The sequence below is a fragment of the Ambystoma mexicanum genome, chromosome 9 (assembly GCF_040938575.1).
Source record: "Ambystoma mexicanum isolate Mex_15411 chromosome 9, UKY_AmexF1_1, whole genome shotgun sequence".
NCBI classification, from domain to species: Eukaryota; Metazoa; Chordata; class Amphibia; order Caudata; family Ambystomatidae; genus Ambystoma; species Ambystoma mexicanum.
Window position 1 is genome coordinate 154,501,403 of NC_090931.1, and position 25,089 is coordinate 154,526,491.

A 25,089-nucleotide genomic window follows, 5' to 3' on the forward strand; every position below is an offset into this window, starting at 1 on the left:
CGGGCCAGACCGCCACCGGTCAGAATAGTGGCCCTGGTACATGCCGAGCCAGCAAACGTTTTAGCCGGCATCATTCCAAACGATCGAAAAGTAACTGCTACATCTATCATAACGTCCAGCTCAGCATCAGACAGATCTGACCTGGATTCTCAAGCAGACGCCCCATTTACTAATAGCATAAGACAAGTCAACTCGAGCCGCGACATTCTAGTATTCTCACCAGAATCGACAGCCGTCAAATGCCTGAAAACAGGCATGACCTCACAGAAAAAAATCTTACCCAAAAAAAGAGTAAGAGGGAAAGTCCTCTCCTTACCTAAAGGGGAAAAGCCAGGAATGCGAGCAAAAGACTACTCTGCAACCAAAATCTTGAGAAAGAAGCAGTTTACGCCAAATAGAAAAATCAAAATGGGCAAGAAATTTCTTCCGAATTCACTGCTGCTAGTGCCTTAAAAGACTTCAAGAAGCAGCACAAGCGCAAACTAGCCCTGTCTCTGGAATTATCGGATGCTGAAATGCTGGAGGTTTTACAAGAAACGCCCCCAGTGAACAAATCGCAGAAAACAGATAACAAAATCGTCATGCGAGACGACTTGCCGTTACCAACTCCCACTCCCCCCCCAAAACCCAACAGCCATAAGCCTTCCAACTGATCATTTAACTCAGAATGGCAGAGAAGAAACAAGGATTGCACAGATGGGCTTGCAACGAAATAGAGGGCTCAGCCTGCTAAACAACCCAAACGCAGGCACAGCAGAGAAGTCTTTGGCGAGCGCCCCCCAACCACTGGAAAATCGACAAATGGGGGTGATTCACCACCAGTGCGCCCGGCTCCGCAGACTCAGGTTCAAACTACAAACTCTACTACATACCTCGCTGGCGCCCAACCATGGGGGAACCAAACGGAAATTTTGGGCGTCTCCAATGAAATAATTGGCAAAGTCCCGTTTACTGCTCCTCTCTGCCACCTTTCAGTGGAAAATCTTGTGCCGCAAATGACACCTGGCATAGAGAAGAGGTATCACTGTAAAGCCTCACCACCCCATCCAACACCAAACCATCGTCGCACCCCTGTGGCATCTGCACCGCCCAGAAATAGAAGACTGAGCGACATCCCAACTGCACCACAAAAAGATACCCCTTCAAAAAAAACTGACCTCTTGACCATTATGTCAGCAGTGACAATAGCTCTGACACCCTTTGGCAAGCTTTATGAGTCAATAAACGACTATGAAAGATAACACAACCATAATAGCCATGATGCACTCAAAGCTCATCTTTGTGGAAGGCTATACAACGGCCTTGGAGCAAAAAAACTGTAGAACAGCAAGCTTTATGGGAAACCAGATTTGCTTCACTCAAAGAATTACTAAACCTATAAGTATCTGCCAATTCAATCCAGACTTGTAGAACAGAGATGAAAACGCAAACATCCACTGGCAACTTCTCCTCCTCGCAAAGGAACCAAGCAGAACGTGACCCATGTCACAAAGTGCCTTCCACTGTCAGGCACTACAAAAACAAAGACGACTCCAGAGCTGGGAGCAAACAAAAAGCACCAAGTGACACTGCAACTACCAACAAATGGCCTTTCGACACAAGCGCGAACTTGCCAAATGGAAGCCCATATGATCTGCAAATCGCCCAAAATTAAGGCACCCAGCAAATCAAACGCCCAATGTGGCGTGCACCAGTCGGACACAGAAGTGGTGGACCTTGCCAAATCACCAACCACAGTCGAAGACTTTATGGCAGACAAATCTTTGATGGACATAACACAACACCTGGTCCTAGACGACGCATCACAAGGACCGATAGAGGCTAAGCAGTCGCCCGTCCAAGCACAAGTAATCTCTGAGATCACATTTTCGACTCCTGAACTCAGGTGTAGAGCCACTGTGCGCCAAGAGGTGCAGACTCCCACCTCTAACAAATCTACGAATCCCCACCTCACCGAACCAGTGTCTCAAAGGAACGACCAATCATCCCCACGTTCAGCAAGTGCCAACAATAAAGCCTGACCAAGATCTAACACGCTAATTGAGCTTACCCTTGCGGCGAAACAACAAAGACAAGAAAGACACTCTGATAATCAGCAGTTCTTTCCATGTACCAAAACTTCCCACAAACAAGTGGAGGAAACTCGAACCTTCAAACTAGAGCAAATATCGAACAAATATACATGGTCCTGAATAGAAAAAAAGTGCTCATCATGCTAAGCAAAGTTCGTAAACTTAGATCCCTAAAAACTGAAGACTTCACACTGATCGAGCCCTACCATAGGGACCAGAAAGCTAAGGCTTACCTACATATTAAAGCGTCCTCAAGGCGTGATGTGTCAAAGGAAGTCGACGAGAAACTCAAGCACATGGGCCTCCGTCTTACAGACGTACCAGAGACACCATGAAAATCGCAACCCCACAAAGGGGGGGGGGGGGGGAACGGTGGACAAAAATTACTGTTGCGTATCAAAAACAGAAGATCTTTATAAATACAACAGATGGGAGAAAAAGCCCAGATCCTCTGAGGTCCGACGACAGAGCAAACCATCTGCAAGCTGACAGGTCGGAAACTCGCAGACCAACCCGACACCATTTGAGCGAAAACAGAGGGAGAGAGGCTGATGTGCGATCGCGAGAATGAAGGCTCTAAAAGCAGAAACAAACAAGGGAGCCAGGCTTTGTAAAAAAACTTCTGGGGCCGCAAAAAACAGTTCTTCACACGCCCACAAAGCACCGCCAAAGGAAACAATTAAAACATCTAGCAATGCAAAGACGAAAAAGGGACCATGGGAGTGGTTTCATGCAGCTTTAAGCAGCAAGCCCACCAGATAGCAACGACAACCCTGCAACCAAATGCTGCATGACCCACAACTGCAAGACCCGGCCAGCCTCCCTGCGAAAACATTGAGTATGGGGTCCTGGAACACAAGAGGCTGTTTGCATCTGACAAAACCTGAAGGCCCCAATTTAGGGGCCTTTGACATCCTTGACATCCTTTGTTTCCAAGAGACTTGGCTGGTCGAGAAACCATCTCTCGACAGCTTTTCTATCGAGATATCTCTGGCCTCTAAAGGTTTACTGGGCCGCCCTTCCTATGGCCTCCTTCTGGCTGAGTGAGCTGAGTCAGGAATTAGCATTATAAAAAAACTTGGAGACCTACGGACTACTAACGGTATTAGTATCTTGACAACACCTTAAACCGGACTCTAAGACTTGGGATATCACCCAGATGGCAATCATTAACCTATATTGGAATCCCCAAAGAACCACAAACAAAAACTTCTGTGCATCAGTGGCAGAGGTTATTGACAAAATCTATGTAGACCACGAGACAACCTACAATCATCTGCGGTCACCTTAATGCCAAATGTCCTGAACCCAGCCAAAACAACCTGCCGGGTCATTAGCTGAGGAGCGGGGGACCACATGGCTAGACAATGAAATCACAAAATTTCCACAACGCGGCATGGCTACAAGACAAAAAGCCACGATTACCGACCTGGGAGTGAGACAACATAGCAGTTACGTTGGACTACATTTTCGTCGCCCACGCTTTGCTGCCCCTAATCTCGACCTTCAAGGTGATCAGAACCGAAGAAAGTGACCATAACCTGCTGACCATGTTATGGACCACTAGGTGTCCCCAGAAGAAAAAAAAGTATGGGTCGCACATCGAAGTAAACAACCAGCAAACGCGTCTCCGCCCGACGGCCTCAGACATAACAGACCTAACAGAAAAGTCTAAAACCTTAGCGTCTGGAGCAACCAACTCCGAAACATCATCTAGACTAAACTATTTGCCCTTGTTATCGGTTTACAAAGTGGGACGGACGTCAGCAACAAAAACAAATGCAAAAAACAAACCCACTTATAATAAGACCTTGGTGGCGATAAGGAGGAAATTGAGGCAAATGAAAAGACTGGTTCTTATCCACAACACGGGCGCAACCAGGACCACTCTCCGCAAATAGACAAAATTACAAATCATGGCTCAAAAGCCACAGGATAATACTCTACCAAAACGACGCACAAGAAATGTTAAAGATCATAAGCAAAAAGAAATCACGTGAGTTTTGGGCCTTAATTAAGAAAACTGACCTCCAAACTGACGAGAAGCTTACAAATTCAGTAGCTGAAGACTTATGGGTGAACTACTTTTCAAACATTTTTGAATCCCCTAGAACCCATTCTCCAGTAGCAGAGGAAAGGTCGGAGGCACCATGGGTAGATTTAACAGATGAAGGCAATATTAAAAGAACAATACTCAAATTAAAATCCTCAAGAGCCCCAGGTCACGACGGTCTGACAAATATCGATCTAAAGTGTCACCCCAACGAATGGACAGTTCTTATTAGTAAGATTTTCTACCGGTGTATGGAATCTAAATCAATACCAACCTCATGGACCTCAGCAGTGGTAGTACTGATTTTTAAAAAGAACAGAGAAGACCCGGTCAACTATTGACTAATCGCTCTTCTGGATATTATTGGAAAGATTTTCGCAACTCTGCTGCTTACAAGATTCCATAAGTGGGCTAGATTCACTCCCTGCGCTGACCCATTCCAAACTGCCTTCCTGAAGAGCGTGGGTACGTCGTTGAACATCCCGTTTATAAATATAATCAAAAGCAACATCAGAGCCGGCGCCCCAAGAGTTTTCTTAGCATTTGTCGATTTGACCCAAGCGTTCGATCAAGTAGACCGGCAGAAACTCTGGACCTGCCCTCTGTCGATCTTGGAACCTATGAACGCCTTAGATACCAACACAAAACAGCGGGTTCGTCTGAGTCAGCAGGGTATCCTGTCAGAGGAAATTATCGAAAAGGGGAGTAAAACCGGGCTGTCCTTTAGCCCCGGCCCTTTTTATCGCCTTTTTGGGAGATTACAAAGGAACTGAAAACAAAATTAGATCTTTTCCTCCGAAAATAGGCAAGTGCAGCGTCTCCTGTATGCTCTACACCAACGACCTGATTCTGCTGGATCAAACCCTGATTGGACTCCAGCGCCAGCTGACCAACCGGGTGAAATACATAGAGGAAAATAACCTGGAAATAAACAAGATGAAGACGAAAATCGTGATCCTGGAAAAACACCCACAGAAAAACGAGAAACTGTACTGGTCCTTAGACAACACATAAATTGAAGCTGTAACACACTTTAAATACCTGAGAGTTATGATTGATAGCTCCAGAACAGAAGTGAAAATGCAGCAGGCCCTTTGGGATAAAATGCGAAATCTAACACCCCAAACCAGAGCTATCGACAAAAAGTACGGAAGATTTTCGTTGCTGCCCGCAATTCAATTTTATAAAACAAAAGTGGGGCCATCTATAGCCTACGGGATGGACGCAACACCTAACATGCCAGTGGCACTATGGGCAAAATTGGAAGGCTACCTATGGAGTTCAGTCCTTGGTGTACCCAAATCCATCTCTATTGCACCAATTAGACATGAACTTGGTTTACTCTCCTTGGCAGCAACAGTAGAGCAGAGCAGCATGCAGCTCTTCAGGAAAATTTTGATGACCGACAGCCCGCCAGTCTACCATCTGATTGCAGAGGAAACTAAAAGTGGCCGCTGCAAATTGCTAAACTCGTGGGTGTCGGCGCTAAAGAGCAAACTCAACGATATAGCCTGCACCGTGGAAGACCGGATCTCTAATCCTCAGTTAAAGCAAAAATTTAAGATCTGGACGGGATCAACACTAACGAAGCAGCAGCATCCAACAAACTGTTAAGCCACCTCCCGACGGCATCAAAAAAACTGAAGGCACCCAACGCATACTGCATTAAATTCCCAGATAAATTACTGAGAAGCACTTTCATGAGTGCGAGACTAAATCTTTTGCCCACGCACAAAATCTTTGGCAATTAGATCTGCCTCTAGTTCCAACAAATGCAAATTGTGTGAGAACCAACATCAACCCGAAACATTAAGACATTTGCTGATGTCTTGCCCCGAGACTAGATACACAAGAATAGCATACTTGACTCCACTCCTTGCTGACTATGAACTCCGCGAAGGAGTTCTGGTGGACGCGCCAGATCTCGGTTGAAAAGTCGAGATGGACAATCGCCACAGCAAAGATTCTGAAATGCGCTATGGAGAAGATAGAAGCCTGCTCGAACTAGGCAGAAGACTCTTCCGAAACTGACATTTTGAACTTTGTCAGACTCCAAAAACAAAGTAAACCCATAATCCAAATCAGGTCAAAATACGAGAGTGAGAAAAAGGGCTCACTACCTCCAGGGGTAAAATTAAAAAGTCCTGAAGTCCAGCAAAATAGCAGACAACTTATTCCACATCTATGACAGGTAATCACCACAGCTGTGCTGCTTTGAAAAATGTTCCACGTCTAAGTCAGTCGATGAGCTGTCCTCTAGGGACTCCATCGAGCCGACGTCACCGAATGTTATAAGTAGGACGCACAACGCCCGTAGCCTCAGTTGTAGTTTTTTCCCAGAATGTGTGGCACCAATCTACTGCCAGAATTGACTCCAGAAAGCCTTGCGGAAACGAAAGCTGCAATCGCATAAGAAATTCTGTAGAGGGGCAGGTAGGGTGGGAGCAATGTGGAATACGTTGTCGGAATATCCCATTGAAAGAACGTTACCAGGTAAGAAAGTAACTTGTTCTTCGAAGGGATTGGTTCCAACGTATTCCACATCTATGACAGACTCCTAAAGCAGTACCAACGTATGGAGGTGGAAAAAGAATTTAGAATTTTAGAATGCCCAATTAAATTGCAGAGTAGAGGACCGCCTTGCCAAAGGCCAAATCCTGCCCATGGATAGAATCCAGGGAGTAGTGTTTGACAAAAGTATGGACAGAGGCCCATGTGGCTGCACCAGTCGCAGAACTTTCTCCAGCGGCAACCATACAGGGACGTTGTTGCGGGCCTTCTGGCCAAAAGCAACACCATCACGTCTTCAGGGAGGTCCCAATCCTTATACCTCAACCTTTCAGAAGCCAAGCATGAAGGTTGAGGGACTTGACCTCTGGATGGAGAACTTGACTCTTACGCTCACCTGGCTCCCACTGAGGCGTTGATCGGAACTGGACAGCTGCGGTCTCCACCAATGTGACGCGCAGGGCCAAGATGACGGACTGGACTGGCCCACCTAGCTTCGTTTGCTTGGCCTGTAGGAATATTCTTCTGCAAATGGAGAAAGGGAATTAACCACCCGTGGAGTTCAGCGTAAATCCCCCCACCCCCGCTGTTCTCCCCAAAGATCACCTTTGATGTCCCCTCTTATAGTCTCACCAGATGGTTTGAAAAGATGAGCTCTCCATCCTGCATTGAGCGCAGGGGCGCGTTGATAACCAGTTGCTTCACTGGCTCAAAGGAATTGGTGAGTTCCAGAACAATATTGACTCCGAGATTCCCGGCAAGACGCTGTAAGTATAAAGTTCGTAAGAGTTTGAATGCCTGACTTTCACTCTTGTCCGATTCCATGCAGGTTGCAGCTTGACCCTAATGAAGTAGGTAGTATTCTGGTAAGGAATTGTATTTTCCAACACAGTTCAATAAAATAATGTCAATATGTAACCTGTTGCTTTCTCCCTTATTCAGGCGCTGAGAGAAAGTATGAAGTCTTGGGGAATAATACCTCCGGCGGTAAAATCATGCAAGTCTATTGTGGCGAGGAGAGTTCCCCTTGTTAGTCCCTTTGTTTCACCTTGCTGTCCTTTTGTTTCCACTTAGGGGCCGGGGTTCGGCGAAGATGCAGTGGAAGCTGCGCCGACCCGTGAAGAGGAATAGTACCCCCGGTGGTAAAATCAGGCAAGTCAATGGGAGGGGGGGGGGGGTAACTAATATTCCTGTGTGTATTCCCTTGGATCACCTTGTTGTTCTGGTCTTCTCGTTAGGTGCCGGAGTGCGGCGGGAACATGCAGGAGGATGCGGTGGAATGTGAAGATGCTGCGAAGGCCAGCGAGTTCAGCGCGGCGCTGCAGCAGGCGAGGGGACGCGCATAAAATAACATCTTTCTTCCAGCTCGAAGGCGCGATGGATCGGGAATTCAGGTAAGGATTAAAGGTATTGCTCTTGTTCTAACCTTTTCTCCTTCTTGCTCCCCTTTTCTAGGAGCTCCAAACTTGAGGCGGTCGTGGCAGAAAGCTGGATGCAGACTTGCAGGCACGGTGAGCGTTACGCTGCTGGATGCAGAATAACGCAAAGCGTGTGCTGCTCTTCGGGCATGGTTTAAATAGCCTCCAAAGTAGTCCCAGGCAAGTATTCCTCCCCAGCCCCACCCCAGTAAAAAATAGTCCCTAAGTAAAGTAGTCGCTTCCAAGCCTCTTTTGGCTTGGAGCTCTTGCAACATGGCCTGCATCATGTAAGTTTTAATCTATGAGCCTGGCGCTTATGGCGCCAGGACTGACTCTCCATATGAGCCTGGCGCCATAGGCGCCAGGACTGGACCCAACTAGCCCCTAGCAGGGGTTGTTGGGCTTGCTTAGGATAACTTGATGCCTGCTTCCGGGGTTTCTGGATGTGGTCTGGGTCCTCGGGGGTAGGCATCATGACACTGACCCCCCCCTCCTGTGAGAGCAGATTGTCACGGTAGGGAAGACGACGTGGAGGGCAGATGGACATATCTAAAAGGTCCGGGTACCACATTCTCCTGGCCCATGCCGGAGCAATGAGGATCATCCGAGAACCGAACTTCCGTAGCACTTGCAGAATGACGGGGACTGGAGGAAACACATACAGCAGTGGGAAAGGACCACTCCACTACGAACGCGTCCCCTAAGCCTCCTCTTGGAGGAAATTCCCGCAAGCAGAATCTTTCGCACTTCCGGTTGACACTGGTGGCGAAGAGATCCACTTGTGGGGTCCCCCAAAAGGTGAAGATCTCCAGGAGAATCTCCTGAGCCAGCTCCCACTCGTGAGAGACCGTGCTCTGCCTGCTCAGAGTGTCCGCCACATTTTCGTCTCTGGCCAGATGAACTGCCGAGATCGAAATTTCTTGCTCGATAGCCCAGAACCAGAGCTGCATCGCCTCTCTGCACAGAGGGAGAGACCCTGCCCCCACCCTTTTTGTTGAGGTAGTTCAAGGCCACTGTGTTGTCCGTCAGGATCAGGATATTCCTCCCTCACACAGAAGGCAGAAAAGCATTCAGGGCTAGCCTGATGGCCCTCAGCTCCAACAGATTGATATGGAGTCTGGACTCCAACAGAGACCAACGACCGCTGACTGTCAACTCGTTGGCATGAGCTCCCCATCCCGTGAGGGACGCGTCCGAATCGGTCGTCACCTCCAGCCAGGGAAGCCAAAATGGAGCCCCCTTCATCAGATTGCCTTCGACGGCCCACCACAGAAGATTCTGGGCAACCAAGGACGGCACCTGAACGGGGTCCGACATCCTGCCAGAGGACTGCGACCACTGGAGCTTGAGAGCCCATTGCAGAGATCTCATCCGCAACTTGGCCTCTGGCACCAGAAGAATGCAGGATGCCATGAGGCCGAGCAATCTCAATAATTCGAATGCTGGGAGAGTCTGGGCATGTTGAAACATGTGCACCATCTGCAGAATGTGATGAGCCCTCACCTGGGGAGGCGAACACTGCCCCAAGGATGTGTCGAGCACTGCTCCGATGTACTGGTGCCGCTGGGTAGGTGTCAAGTGGGACTTCTTTAAGTTGAGGGAGAAGCCCAGCATTTGAAGGGAGTGGCAGGTGACCGACAGATGCTCCAGAACTTGCTTGGGAGAGCGCGCCCTGATCAACCAATCGTCCAGGTAGGGGTAGACGTGAATCCCCCTTTCCTGAGATATGCTGCCACCACCACCATGAGCTTGGTGAAGACCCTCGGGTGGAGGTCAATCCGAACGGCAGGACCCGAAAACTGAAAATGCGAGTCGCCAACCGCGAACTTCAGGTACTTCTTGTACTTGGGATGAAACTGCACATGAAAGTATAGCGTCCTTGAGGTTGAGAGACACCAACCAGTCCTGAAGTTGAAGGGCCTGGAGGACTTGAGAGAGAGAGAGAGAGAGAGTAACCATCTTCCTGAGGAGCTTGTTCAAACCATGCAAGTCCATGATGGGTCTCAATCCCCAGTCTTTTTTCGGGATCAAAAAATATGGGGAATACCATCCCTTGTTCCTCTCTGCTACAGGCACCAGTTCTATGGTGCCTTTCTCCAGCAGGGATTTGATTTCCTGTGCAAGGAACGGATCCGGACTCTTCAAAAAGATTCCCTGGTGGATTGTCGTGAGGCCTCTGCCGGAAAGGAAGATAGTAGCCGTGGGCTATGTTCTCCAGAACTCACACATCTGAAGTAATGGCACGCCATTCTACAAGATGCTGCGCCACCCTTCCCACAACCGGCGAACAATGGGACATGGCCTCATGACTGAGCTGAAGCGGCAGTGCCTGAGGGCAAAGAGGCAACTGCCGAGTGGCCTCGGCACCTCGAGTACCTTGTTTTCCACCTCTGGTACTCCTACGGTGGCCCCTTTGACATGCAGCTCCCCTTGATTTACCAAAGGAAGAGTAGTATCGAAAGGAGCATCCCCTCGATTGCTGTCCCCTAGGACAAAAGGAAGAGGTTGGCGAACTGCACCGCTCAACGACTTGCAATCTGCGCATCACAGTGCTCGCCGCCATGGACCAGCTGACACAATCTGCTACTTCCAGACCCGACTGAACTGATTCACACATAGCATCCTTGCCATCCTGAACGAGAGCAAGAAAACCATCCCGTTCCTCCTCTCCGGGAATATGTTCAGCCGCCAAAGACACAATTTCACAGAGTGTGAGTGAAACGTGCTAAGGCACACACGGAGTTGGCTGCCTCTAAAGCCATACCCCCTGAAGAAAACACTTTCTTTGCCCAGCCATCAAAACGCTTGTCATCCCTATCAGGAGGGATGATAGGGTACAACGCCTGCTTTGCTGGGGCCGTAGCACCCTGCACCACAAACACCCCGGAGTGGGGTGCGTAGTCAAGTAGCCGGGGTCACTACTGGCAGGACGGTATTTTTTCAGCAAAGACTTGCTCACTGCCGGGAGACTCTCCGGAGCAGTCCAAGCCATTGCCACCCTTCTTTGCAAGGCCATATGGAATGGCAGTACCGGGTCAGTTGGCGTACCCTGGTCCAAGATGTCTGTCAGGTCATCCTGCAGAAAATCCTCTGGTGGCGCAGACCACCCCAAGTACTCCGTCAGCCTCGACATGAGCAGCCGATACGAAGACTTGGCGTGCGTGCCAGGCTCTGGCCTACCAAACTCAACCTCCGGAGAGGTGTCCAGACCACTGGCATCGTACAAAGACTGACGTAGGTCTTCCAACTGGCTATGACCAGCTAACAGGTCGTCAAGAACCTCATCAGGTACCAAACCTTCCTCAGACGCTTCATCAACCTCAGAAATATAGTCAAGAGGCTGGAACAAATCCCTGGAAGAGGGCACAGAAAAAGGCACAACCACATTTTTGGACTTGGCCAGAGCCTTCCTCAGGGTTTCCACCGGTCTCCGGGGCACCTCTGATAAAGCCTCCTCGAAAGACGTCGACGGAATCGGCATCGAGCGTGGCGCCGATGGCTTCGACACAGGCCTCGAGGGCGGTGCCTCAAGCGTGTCCTTCGATGGCCTTGGCGCCAATGGCTTCCTCGGAGGCAGAGCCTCGAGAGAGTCCTTTGACGACCTCACAGGCTCCAATGCTCTCGATGGCGTCGAGGACCGGGACCTGGAGCTGGCATGGCTAGAGCGATCCACCTTGTCTGACTGGGACCTCGAAGGTGCCCGGTGATCGCGCTGACCGCTCGAGCCCAAAGGCGTGCGAACGGTGGCTCTAGCACGTTCCTTACCGGCGTCTTTCAAAGGCACGGACGGAGCCCTACGACTGGAAATCATCTCTGAACGAAATGCATCCCATTCCGCAGGAGAGGAATGCTTGTTGGAACAAGCAACCCGCCGACGGGCTGAGTCCTCGGGCGACCTGTGACAGCGCTTCCGCAAGTGCCTTGAGGAGGCAGAGGAATGTCGGGACCCACTCTGGGACCAAGACCCCCTGAACTTACGCCAAAGATGCGGAGAGTCACCTCTCGAGTCGTCGGTCGGAAGCCCTGCGGATTTTGACTTTCGGGGCTTGGACACCCTACCGACAGAAAGCTTCTTCTTCCGCTCCCACAAGGCCTTCGATGTTAACGACTGGCAATCGTCACAATCATCCGTGGCGTGGTCCTCAACGAGGCACCAGAGGCAGGCATTGTGCGGGTCTGTCAGCTACATCTTAGAACCGCAGTCCCGACACTTCTTGAAACCTGGTCGCGGGATAGAAGACGACGCTATTACAAACTCTTCACAAACAGGTTCGAAAAACCGATTAAAATACTCAGAAGAAACGAGGCGCACCGAGATCTCGGAAGCGACCACATTCGCGAGAAAAAAACGGAACGGAGGCAACGGGCGTCGTGTGTCCTACTTATAACATCCGGTGACATCGGCTCGACGGATGCCCTCGAGGACAGCATTTCGACGTAGAACATTTTCCAAAGCAGCACAGCTGTGGCGATTGCCTGACATAGATGTGGAATACTTCGGAGGAACCAATCCATTTGAAATGATTATTCTCCCTAACATAACATCAGTCAATGACTACAAATTCAGTGAATGGTGTTATTAGAGATAGTGACAGTCTGTCCCACCCTTGTCCAAGTCACTCATCCTAGTAGCATGCCTTTACAATGTAGGATATCAATTCTTCTCTGTCAATTAGGACAATGTTTATTTCTTTCAATTCCAACACCAGTACTTGCGAAACAAGATGTTATCTTCCTTTTATAAAAAAAATAATGTTAGTAATGCTATTAACATTTACAGTCTATGGTTTCATTTTGATAGAACTAAGAACATGTTTTTTTCAGCCTTTACCCGAGCAGTGGACAAGAATTGCACATCTAAAATGTGAAAATTCAGTGAGCGACTTAAACCCTGGAATGGCGAAGTGGGATACATTTTAAGGTTATAGATTTCTGAAACATTGTTTGCAAAGGCATCCTTAGGCAGCAAGGTGATAAAAAGCAAAATTAACCATTTTAGCACAACAAAGTAAATGTTGCCAACTAAGCATCAAGCCTAAATGCCATTTCGATTAACATGACTGTGATCAGGAACACCAACACGGCTCAAAGTGGACAGGGCAAATCATCGTTGTTAGGGAGAATTCTCAAAAATGTGCTACTTCCCTTCACCTTAGAGACCCCCAGCAACTTTGCTGGATTTTGGGGACTTGTTTTTTTTACATGGACAGAGTGTGACCCTTTTTCTCACACTCTCACGTATTTTGACATGTGTTTTACCTCTGTGTTTTCTTGGTTATGGAGTCTTACCAACTCCATAGGCATAATCTTTTTCAATTGTGTCACACAGCACCCTCAGTGCATTGACAAAGGGAAGCCTTTCAGGCTTTCCCAAGGTTTAACTACCTTCTATGGGATAAACTACTGTTTCCCAGAGTAAGTAAAGTGAAATTGACTTTACTAGTCTTTTATATTCCTAGACCCAGCACCCCCTATCTTAGAATAGAGTACTGGAGGTGTTACCTAGTATCCCCTGTGTCCAGATACTCTTGTAGCATTCAAATGTTACCCTTTCCTCTCAGAATGGCTGGTGGCAGTGGTTTTACAACAAACTACCATGATTTTTCCCAACTGCTTAGTTAACGTTAAATCGCTGGAGCCATGTTTTTCAAGGTGGCGCCGAAGCCTTCTTTGTTAAAACAAGTCCTGGTCTTCTTTTTTCGCCATTTCTTTGTAGAAAGGTCCTTCTAGGGTTTTTCTCTGCGCGGCAAACCAGGTTTGGTCTCTTTGTTCATTTACCTTTGCTGGGCTTCAGGCAGGAAGTGTGGGAAGTGCCCGAAACTCCCTGTGCTTAGTCTCCTAAGAGACCCAAATGCACTCTGTACTGATTGGCTGGCTGACTGTCCAGCAAGGACAGCCACCCTGCTGGGTGAGTGGCAGCTAGGCTGGAATGAATGCGAGAGAACTGAATAAAAGGCAAGTCTTTTCGCTCGGAAGGCAGAGTCGACCACTGGACGAAGGAACTGAATTGCGAAGTTTGCATCGACAGAGAAGCCCTGCAAAGGACGACTTCTCAGTTTGAGTTGGTAGGACCAATCAACTCCCAAGTAAGCCACTTGGACACCCATCAGGGAGCTGGTTGCATTTCCTCAAGAGTCCTGCAGGAAACCGTAGAGCCAGGGACACCAGATTGAGTGCGTTGCTTGTAAGCTGGCCTAAAGCGTTTGGAAGATCCTGCGAACTCAGACGACGTCAGACCGACCGCGCCTGAGCCCCCTCAGCTGATTGTGGGACCTCAGAAGCAAGGACAGTCCACCTTGAAAGCCAGGACCAGCGTCATTTCCCGTGCAGTAGCTGAAATGCGAAACAGCCACTGAAATTGAAGTTTGCCAGTTGCAAGCTTTTGACTATCCCAGTGCAGTACAGGTGTCCCCCCAACGTCCTCCCTCTTGTCCCCACGACTGAGGCCCAGGAACAGCGAGATCTACAGGAACTGCCAAGAACAGAAGTCATCAGCTGCATCTTTTTCTTCTTTGTAACATACTGTAAAACTAGCCTAAGAGAACTTACCTTTTATTATGCAAGTGCTTGTAACTTCTGCAACTCACAAGTCTAATCAGCTTGTGGGCCTAGATTTGATTCTTCTTGTTCTCAAAGACTCCTAAGAACTTGTGCAAAGACTTTTCCATTTACTTACCTGAAGTGCTGCACCCTATACAAAGACTTTGGCCTATTGACTTCGGCTTAGCCTATTAAATTGAATGACCCTTGCAAGAGCTATCTGAAAGTATTTGCCCTGCTTATGATTATTTGTATTTCTTGTGTTAATAACTCTTGCCCTTTACCTACTTTTTTAAAGAGTATACCGTATTGAAGTATATTTGTGTTACTAGTCTATTGCTCCCTTCTGATGAAGGCTTTATAACTGATTTTTTTTATGAGCTTCAATCACCTAAGTGATTTTTACAAGAAACAAGCAATCTGTAACACTAGAAGAAATAAAGTTGGAAAAAAAGTAGATGAAACAGCAGAAGACAGACAAAGAAGGAAAAAAAAAGGAAAAAAAAGTTAACGGATTTCAAACACTAGGATTTACATTTTACAAAGTCTGGCACCCCTTAGCTCGCAGATCTCATAGGTTTTGCTGGGCTCTAGATCTCGGGCAAGAGCTCTATTAGTTTACGGTTAAAAATTAAGTCCAAAACTTTAGCCGTGGCTATCGCCCATGATGGTCTGGGCCCCTTATTAACCGCTCCCACCACAAATAATCTTCTGCCAAGTAAGATTTCTGCAAGTGATGGGACAAATATGGAGTTCTGCAGCGACTAGTACCCGGGCAAGATAGTAAGAGGTGCCAAAGCGTTTCTGTAGTTGACTGCGAGTTACAAAAACAACAACTATTCGTCGCAGAGACTCCTCTTATATTTAGGATCTCAGTTGAAGGCAAAATGTTCAGTTTGGCACAAAGAAGGATTTACCTCATTTTCCTGTTTGGGTGCTTCTTTAAAAATGGTTGAACCTCGTTAAGTTTTCTGACCGTTGGAGGCAAATGCTGGGTCAGATTGTAGGTTGAAACTTTCTCCAGAGTGGCGATCCAGTGTTTTGTCAAGACGTTTTTTTCATTTTGGTTGGATTGAAAACTAGTTCTTCAATTGAGCTGTCACAGTCCACTAGATTTAGTTTGCATCCATTCTCCCAAATGGACTGCATTTTGCACTTGCCTAGGATCAGCTCTTCTTGTACTAGAGTAAAGATCGCTGGACTGGAAGGATCTTTAATTTTCCGATACAGCATTATGGTGGCTCTAGTTACAATTGCCTCCAAAGATGGTAATGACAGTTCTCGTTCAATTATTGTTTATGCAAGAAAGCTTGAGTGTAGGTTTATTTGAATACCTGTAGCTGTGATATTTGTGTAACCCCAATACAGCTCATAATTCCCCTCTTGAGATAAGCTTGGCTGCTCAACATGCTACCAAAACTGTAGTAGACTTATACCAAATGTTGGTTTGCTTACACCAGTAGTCATAGTTGTGTGTAGTGTTCCCAGAGGGTACTGCTTACAAACTTTGCCTAACAATCGTCCATGGTCCTCTGCAAACCGCCAATAAATCTCACAGCACTGATTCCCTGGAATACTGAATCTTCATTACACACTGCAGCCCACACAAACAGCTGTCCAAGGAGTCTGGCAGGGGAAAACAGGGAGCATTTGTGTCAATATCACCCTGAGATAAGCATTGTCTTCTGCAGAGCGCAATCATTATTACCAACCCGGATGCAGTCTTAGATGAAGGCTCACAAGGAAAATGTCAGCAAGGGCTGGGAAAATAGATTGAAGGAAAAAAAAAACATTGCCCTTGATTCAGAAGTGTAGGGATGAACTTTCAGTATTCTATGCTAGATCAGAGCACTATCACCAGTTATATGATGTGGCAAGTCATTTGTAACGCCCTGTACACAGGTGTTTCTAGGCATGACAAGACAAGGAAGGGTAGACGGATGGAGGACAAAACAATCTTACTAGGTCTTGTGTCATTCAGATCGTGAAAGTGGTAGGTGGAGGGAAGAGGAGACGTGCCAGGCGGGAGAGGAGAGTGCAGTGGCAAGAACGCTGTGGTGGCTCAGTAAGTGCAGAGAGGTAGGGGACTGTAGGGTTGCAGATAACAATCAAGTGGGTGGGAGGCCCGGAGCAATGCAAGGGCCTACTGGTTACAGGTAGTGCAGGAGACTGGTGCCTGTGAGGTGCAGTGGGCAGCCAGATAACCAGTTGGAAAAGCAGACAGGAGCATTGGGGGAGGGGTGGGAAGCAGAAGCGAAAAGGAAGGTATTTACTTGTTTCAGGAACCTTAGGTGGTCCTGATCAAGTTTGAGAGAGGCAGGGAAGCTGTTCCAGAGGGTGGTCCCAGCAGAGGACAGAGACCAACCCCCCCCCACTCTCTGCCTGGAGAATTGTCTGACCCTTAGAGAGTTGGAGGTGGATGAGCGGAGGGCTTAAGAAGGAAGATGCTTAGGAAGAGAGTTGGATGTAGTTTGGTGCCTGGTTCCCAGAAAGCCTTGTGGAAGATGCAGAGGGACTTGCACCAAATCCTTGCAGCCACCGAGAGCCAGTGGAGAGATTTCAGTGCTGGAGAGATACGATCCATGTGCTTGAGGCCAAGGACAAGACTTGCAGCCCTGTTCTGGATTTGTTGCAAAGGGTGATTAGGCTGTTGTAGTAGTCTAGCCTAAAAAGAACTAGGGCTATGGAGTTTGATGCTGCCCCAATTTCGCAAAAGTGATGGATTAAAGCTAGAAAGTACACACACATAAGCAATAAACGATACATCACCTTTTCTCCTCTTCTAGTGGCTGGGATGTCATGCTGAAAACAGAATAGAGAAAAGACATTAGCCAATCAAAGAAGCCACCTGTCTAACCCATTAGTGCAGTTCATGAAGCATTAACAGCCACATGAGAGGTGTCGATAAATCAGGAGAACGGAAACGTGTCGGAAATTCCACTCCACAGAAACCAGACACTTTCTATTTGCCACCTGTGCCCCTCCCCCTGGGTGTCCATTTTTTCTTCCAAAACACCCCCACATTTTCTTCCCCAAGCACCCTATTTTCCCAGCACCTTCCTTTTCCCACGCAACTCCACTTTTCTGCTCCTCTCCTCCAGACCCTTGTTATATCAGCCGCTGGCATCTCAGCATGGAAACAGACAAGGGACTTGCCCCATTTTCTATTTTCCCTGGCTGCGGGCAACTATTTTTGCTGTAGGAGATTGCGCACACACAATATGCAAGGAGCCCATTTCCCATGCAAAAAAAAAATACTTTCAAACTATTAGCACCCCTGAGGGAGCGCCTGCGATGTCAGCAGTGATAAACCCTCCTAGGGCGGTCAACAGGCTCTGAGCCTTCGCCAGCCGAATGGCTTTTCTCGTCCCTTTCTACCCCCACATAGCTGGATTCATCTCTATAACAGCCAGTCTTAAAATTATTTTGGCACCCCACCATTGTGATAACATTACTTACAGTACTTCCTCAATCTTGACTATGATCTGTTCAGCGCATGCCCTCTCCTTCTCAAGTGTGGTCTTGTCACGAAGTCGTTCAGCATCCAGCCTGGTCAGATCACTTTCAGCCAATGTCAGTCCCATGCTGCGCTTCTGCCTGAAATGGAAAATATTTCATAAGCATGTGTTCATGCCATAGAATATCACAGCATCCAGTGCCAGAGCATAAGGGCCCCGAACTAGTGAGGAAGAGGGATTTACAGCAATACCATAATAACCTTTAGTGCGTGCAATTCGTATCCTCGTGCATATCTAGACGAGTCACTGCCTTCAATCCCTGAGCTTTTTTCAAAAATGTCCTTGGTGGATCATTGCCAGAGCTCTGCGTCTTTAAGGATAGACAGGCAAGTCACTGATGTGTATCATAAGAACCTGAACACAGTGTCCTAAGGGGATAATTCATGCATTCAAAATCTTCAGCAAGCTACTTGAACGACTGCCAGTGAGGCTTCCAGTGCCTGACCTCAGTGGACACTTTAGCCAGTCACTACCTTCAGTGCCTCAACTTAATGCTCAATGAAGATGCTGTTAGGTAAGACAGTATGCAGTAACCCTATGGGAGACTACACCAGTCTTGTCCTCTTGGCAATAGGTAACCCAACTATTGGTATAGGTCTCTACTACACAAGTTGGTAGAGTGAGCAGCCAGACTCATCTCAAGAGGGGTAAATGTGAGCTGTAGAGATGTAACAGAGGTTCAGAAATACGAGTAGTCAAATAACACTTATACTCAAGGTTTTCTAGTAAAATAGTTATTTAACAGTCAGTTTTAAATAAGCCTTCTTTAGAAAGGGCAATATGCAACAATAAAATACACTTCAAAAACACTTCCTCAGATTTAAGTTAAGCAAGTTGATACCCTTTTGGGATGTCGCGCACAGCCACACACACACACACACTTCCTACACCCTGAGGCGACTCCAATAGCTAGGACACTGTGGACATTGATATATCACTTTTAACACTTAATGCAATACTGAGGTTGTGGAAAAGGAAGAAAAAAAGGTTTAAAGGTTTTCAGAATATGTGAATACTTGGCATTCTTCCCAATGCAGCGTAGATTAACCATTTTCCCAGTAATACAAGTAATTTATGTACCACCTAGGAGGGACAGTTAAAAACAGTTAATGGGTCAGAAGAGTCTGCAGGGAGCCAGGACAGCCAAAGTCGATTGCGACAATATCTAGGGAGCGGAGGCACTTCAGACAGCACAAAATTCTTGCACAATGTTATTTATAGAGTTTGTAGAAAATGAATCACTGTTGGGCCAAAAGCTGTAAGGCTTGTGAAAGCAAAGCTGCAAGCAACTCTGCAGAAAAAGCAGCTACTGCAAGTCTGCAGTGAGACAAACAAGCTACAGACCAAAAATTATAATTTAGTCACCGTAGTGACTAATGTACTCTTAGTCCAAAGTCCCCATTCCTCCATATTGCCCAGGGAGCATGCGTTGCCCTGACTCCACCGCCACTCCTCAGTCCCCTTTGACGCATCGACAATAGATTTAACATTGCCTAATGACACCATTATTATTAGGGGGGAGGTTGGTGGGACGTATGGAGGAAAGGGGACTATGGACTAAGTACGTTAAGCACTACAGTGAGTAACTTATAATGAATTACTCTTCCGTCCCATCCCCTTTCCTCTATACTGTATGGGAGATTACAACCGATTGTAGCCCCAGGGTGGAGAGGAGGCCCTCCTTAAGCAAATAGGTTCCTGAGAACCGCCTGTCCGAGCACCGCATCAGATCAAGAGCCGGCATCCAAACAGTAATGCTTGCAGAAAGCCGAGGGAGAGGCCCAAGTGGCCGCCCTGCTTATGACTGGTCAAGGGACATGGCGCTGGAACGCGATGGCTGTTGCCTTGGCCCTGACTTCGCGGGTGTGCATGTCGGCCAGGAGTGGCTTGTGCTGGCCCTCGTACGCTTCCTTCATGGCAGAGACCATCCAGCGGGATATGGAGGCCTTAGAGGCCCGATAGCCTGGCCTCAAGCCTCCAAAAGTGACAAAAAGAGAATCCAACTTGCGGAAGCCCATTGTCCTGTCCAAGTAGAATTTTAGGGCACGCCTGACATCCAGACTGTGCGTCACTCTGTGCTTCGTCCCTGGGATCGGGAAAGAACGTAGGAAGGACTATGTCTTTGTTCAAGTGAAATGTAGATGGAACCTTGGGCAGAAATGCCATGTGCGTCCGCAAGACTACCTTGTCCTTGTGAAAGGTGGTATATGGTTCAGTGGCGACCAGCGCCTGAATCTCGCTGACTCTGCGAGCCGAGGTAAAACCGACTAGTAAGGCTGTCTTGATAGTGACTAGCCCAATGTCCACAGACGTCATCGGCTCGAATGGTTTGTGCGCCAGGGTGCCCAAGACTATGAAAAGGTACCACACAGGGTGCGGTCTCTTGACAGGAGGGCAGAGCCTAGCGAGACCAGTCAGATGTTTCTTGACGATAGCGTTGGAGGAGGAAAAAATGCCTTCCTCCGAGTTCCTGTAGGCCACAATGGCTGCAAGGTATGTACGGCAGGTGTCCACCTGTACGCCCGAATGAGCGGGGTGCGCCGAAAAGTAGCACGTCGTCCAAATTGCAGTCAAGGGGTCAATTCCCTTGGAGTCTGCCCAGTGGCAGAATCTGGTCCATTTGCTTTTGTACTGGGCCCTGGTGGCTTTGCTCCTCGCGACCTGTATGATCTCCAGATTGGCCCGTGAGAGTCTGAGGTACGAAACGTTACCTGCTCAGGTACTACGTTGTGAGGGCTAGTTTCCCTGGCGCAGGGTGGATGATTCTGCCCTCGTGCTGCGCCAGAAGATGTGCTGGGCCCGTCAGAAGGTGTATCGGGGGCACCTCCGAGAGGCTGAGTAGTTCCGATGACCATGGCCTGGCCAGCCACCATGGATCTATCAGAAGGAGTCAGACTCCTTGAATTTGCAAATTACCCTCTGGATCAGGGGAGTAGGCGGGAAGGCGTAGGCCTTCATGCCGGTCCACTGGAGGTGAAATGCGTCACCCAGAGAGCCGGGGCCCTGACCCTGCCAGAATGCGAACTGGGGAAACTTCTTGTTGTGACAGGTGGCAAAGAGATCCACTTGGGGATGACTCCACCTGTTGAAGATCTCCTGAATAACGAGGTAGTTTAGCTGCTACTCATAATTGTCCGCTCCCAGCCTGCTGAGCCTGTCCGCCTCCAGGTTGGATTCCCTCGGGAGGTGGACTGCCGAGAGGTAAATCATTTTCCAGGGCCCACTCCCACATGCTGATCGCCACCCTGCACAGGGGATCTGGTGCCTCCCTGCCTGTTGACGTAGTACATGATGGTCGAGTTGTCTGTCTGGATGAGGACAACCTTTCCCTTGAGCAGTGGTAGGAATGCTCCGAGCGGTAGCCAGATGGCGTTCAGCTCCAACCAATTGATGTGGTATTCCTGCTCCTTTCGAGTCCAGGTGCCCTGGACAGAGATCGTCCAGGGTGGCTCTCCAGCCCTCGAGCGAATTGTCCGTGGTGATGGTGGCCTGCGTAGAGGGCGGCCGAAAGGGCTTGCCTGTCTGTAGGTTGCAGTCCATGGACCACCAAGTTAGGTCCGGGTGGAGCGATGTAGGAACGTTGATCATCTGGGATTGCGAGCCCCGCTCCTGATTCCATGAGGCCGTGAAGTGCAGCTGAATCCTTCGCATCCTTAGTCTCGTGTGTGGCACGGCTAACAAGACCGCCGCCAGTAGACCCAGGAGATGTTGGTACCACCATGCTGAGGTCCCCTCTCTGCTGAGGAAGTGGGCGGTGGCCCTCTTGATGGCCGAGATGGTCTTCCGACGGGAAAACCCTCTCGGAGCACGTGTCCGAAAATGAGTCCCAGGAGTGTCAGTCTGCATGGGGTGCAGCTGTCACTTCTTGAGGTTCAGCGAGAAGCCCAGGTCATGCAGTGTGTTCATAAGGGCATGGGAAGAGTATCGAACTGCTTCCGGAGATGTAGCCCTGACGAGCCAGTCGAGGTATGGGTAGATGTGGAGGCTTTGCGCTCTCTGAGGAGGGCCGCCACAGCGTTCATGAGTTTGGTAAAGACCCTGGGGGCCGAGTTGTGGCCAAATGGAAGCACTTTTAACCCATGATCCGGAACCGTAAGAAAGAACGATGGGGCTGCCAAATCGGGAAGTGTAGGTACGGGTCCTTCTGTTCCAGGGAGCACATCCAGTCTCCCTTGTCCAATGTCTCCGCTATAAAAGCTGCCGTAACCATCTTGAATTATTGCAGGGGTAGGGAGAGGTTGAGAGTGGACAGGTCCAGCACAACTCTCGGGCCTGCCTGGTTCTTCTTCTAAATGGCGAAAATCCTGGAGTAGAAGCCAAAGCCTCGCTGGGAGGCTGGTACTTCCTCCACTGCCTGGCTCTCTACAAGCCACCGGATCTCGGCCAAAAGAGTTGCTGTCCCAACCTGTGGGAGTGGAGGGGAGGAGAGAGGAGAGGCTGGGATAAGAAGGCGGTACCCCGTGGATACTACGGATAGGATCCAGAGGTCCGCGAAATTCTGACACCAGAATTGTGCATGGAGAGCAAGCCTGCCCCCCACCGGAGACACATGGACCCAAAGGGGCATGTCATGCCTTCTTTCCCTCGGAGGCCGACGCTGAGGAGGGGGACTGGAAAAAAGCCCTTACTCTTCTCACCCGCTATTTGTTGTTTGCGCCGGTTCCAAGACGCCAATCGGTCCGGCTGCCTCGATCTGCGTTCCTGGAAGCCACGGAACCCTCCATATGTACGACCACTTTCCAAGCACTGCTGAGATTGGGTGTACGACTTGGGCGTGGTCTTTGTAAGAATGGATAAAGACTTTTCCGTTTATGAGCTGCTGTTCTTCTTATCCAGCTCTTCGTCTGTAGATGAGTGGAAGAGGTTCCCCCCACCCTGAACGGTAGATCTAGAATGGGCTCCTGGACATCCGGGTTGAATTTCGCTGCCCGGAGCCAGGCTGTTCTCCTCATGTCCGTGGCAATGCAGATGGCACGGCCTGAGGTATCAATATGAGCCACTGTGGATTCCATGAGGTCAAGCGCCAAGAGCTTGGCTTCCGCTAGTCCCGCCTTAAAGCGTGATTGGCATTGAGTGGGGAGTTCCGAGAGGAGTCCCCAATTTCCCGCCATAACCGTTAGTTGGCAGCAGCCATCATGGCATCTAGTTGGCCTGATGTAGGTGCAAGGAGGCGTTGGAGTAGATATTCTTGCCGTACACCTCCAAGATCTTCTCCTTGCCTAGCAGCGCCGCAGAGGAGGCGCTGAGGACGACTGAGGTTTGGAGTATAGTGATGTCCCTCCGATCACCTAGGAGTGTGGCCGAGGATGGGTCGAGAGCAAGAGTGTATTCCCCTCCATCTGCCTGTACTTGGTGTCCAGGCGTCGGTTGACCGGCTGGACCGAGTGGGGCTTGGGCCAGACTTTCTGGGCCAGGGAGACTCCATCGGCTTGCAGTGGAATCCTGTGTTGGCAGAGGGGGATCTTGTGAGGACTTCAGCCAGGACCCCCTCTGCCGGCTGTTCGACCTCGGGTGGGGGAGGGCGGGGGGGGGGCGAAGTACTCCACCAGGCCAGCAAGATGTTCATGGAAGGCCCTGGCTGAGGATGGCGTGTCTGTATAATCCTCCTCGTCTGTATTTTGCAGATCTGGAGGATCTTGTGGAGGAGTAGATGGCGCCGGAGGCTGGGGTACAGGGACCGCAGCCGGAGGCTGAGGAGCCGGCTGCACCGGGACCACTCTTGCTCTCGACCCATCCTCAGCCACACTAAATCTAAAAGGGGAAGAAGGTTTTTTTCTGGTGAAAAAGATTGCGTCTCCCTTTCATTTCTCAGGGATTCCCCATACAGTATGGAGGAAAGGGGACGGGACATAAGAGTAAGGCAAGTACCCCTTTAGTCAAGACAGTACCTTAGGTTGGAAGAAGAGATCCAGCTGGTTTCTGTTCAGGTTGCAGTCATGCAGTTCCTGGGCCAGAGTCGTGGAGACAAGAGAGGATGTCTGCAGGACTGCTGCACTGCAGTTTGAAGGTCGGCGGCCGCAATGGGCTCTTTCCAAATCAGCGGCACTTCGCGGTTTCAGCTACCGGTCAACAGCACCATGGCGGTTTCTTGGACACCTTGTGGATTTCCCTTGCTTCTGAGGTTCATCACTCGGTTGAGGTGGCACCGGCTTGGGTCATCCTGCTTCGAGAGGGTCCTCAGGATCTTCCTGGAACTCAGGTCCGGCTTAAAGACTATGCACTCATTCCTGTGGGTCCTGTCCCCTGGCACTCGCTTCCAGCAGCAACAAGGAAGTACAGTGAGTAGGAAGAGGTGTTCCAGTCAAGTTCGTCTTGTGGTCAGTTGGTCCCACCAACCCAAGGGAAGTCATCCATTCTGGACTTCTCTAGTCGATACGAAATTTGGAATTTCAGCACTGCAGCAGGGCTTCACCAGGCAAACCAACGGTCCAGTTTCTTTCTTCGGATTCTTCGTCTAGTGGTCAACTCTGAATTCTGTCCAAGAGACCTCGCCTTTTATGCCGGCTTCTCCAATTCAGGCACAGCCTGCGTGTCACTCCCACAGCAGGGTGGCTGTCCTCCAAGAACAGCCAGCCAGCCAATCACCTTTGGGTGCATTCAGGTAACCAAGAAGACTAAGGATGGAGAGTTTTGGGCACCTCCCTCGCTTCCTGCCCTGCCAGACACTATGTAGCCGGAGGCAGGATATAGCAGTGAAGCCAGCCAAAAGGCAAAACTAAGAAAGGGGTAAAACCTGGTTTGGCGCGCAGAGTAAAACCCAAGAAAGACCTCACAAGCAAGAAATGGTAAAACAAGAAAACTGGGCCATTTGACAAAATGGGCACCCATGGGTGCAATACTGCAGCTGAGGTTTCAGCCTGCGGTAGAAAAGCACAATGGTAGTAAAGTTAAACCACTGCCACCAACCATTAAAAGTCGTGAGGGTAACATGAAAAATCTTGAATGAGTAGGTAGGAAAAGGGGCTACTAAGTAACCCTGC

The 25,089-nt window shown here is 49.1% G+C and overlaps 1 protein-coding gene across 6 annotated transcripts in view; it reads right to left on the reverse strand.

Annotated features, from left to right (window-relative positions):
• Positions 1-25,089, reverse strand: part of ARHGEF12 (Rho guanine nucleotide exchange factor 12) — a 1,284,704-nt gene that overhangs the window by 675,998 nt on the left and 583,617 nt on the right. For all 6 annotated transcript variants that reach the window (XM_069614339.1, XM_069614338.1, XM_069614336.1 and 3 more), the window contains 2 exons: positions 18,051-18,188; positions 17,361-17,393 (listed from right to left, as the gene is read on the reverse strand). In XM_069614339.1, the coding sequence (XP_069470440.1) occupies positions 17,361-17,393; positions 18,051-18,188 (171 nt within the window). The remainder of the gene's footprint in view (positions 1-17,360; positions 17,394-18,050; positions 18,189-25,089) is intronic.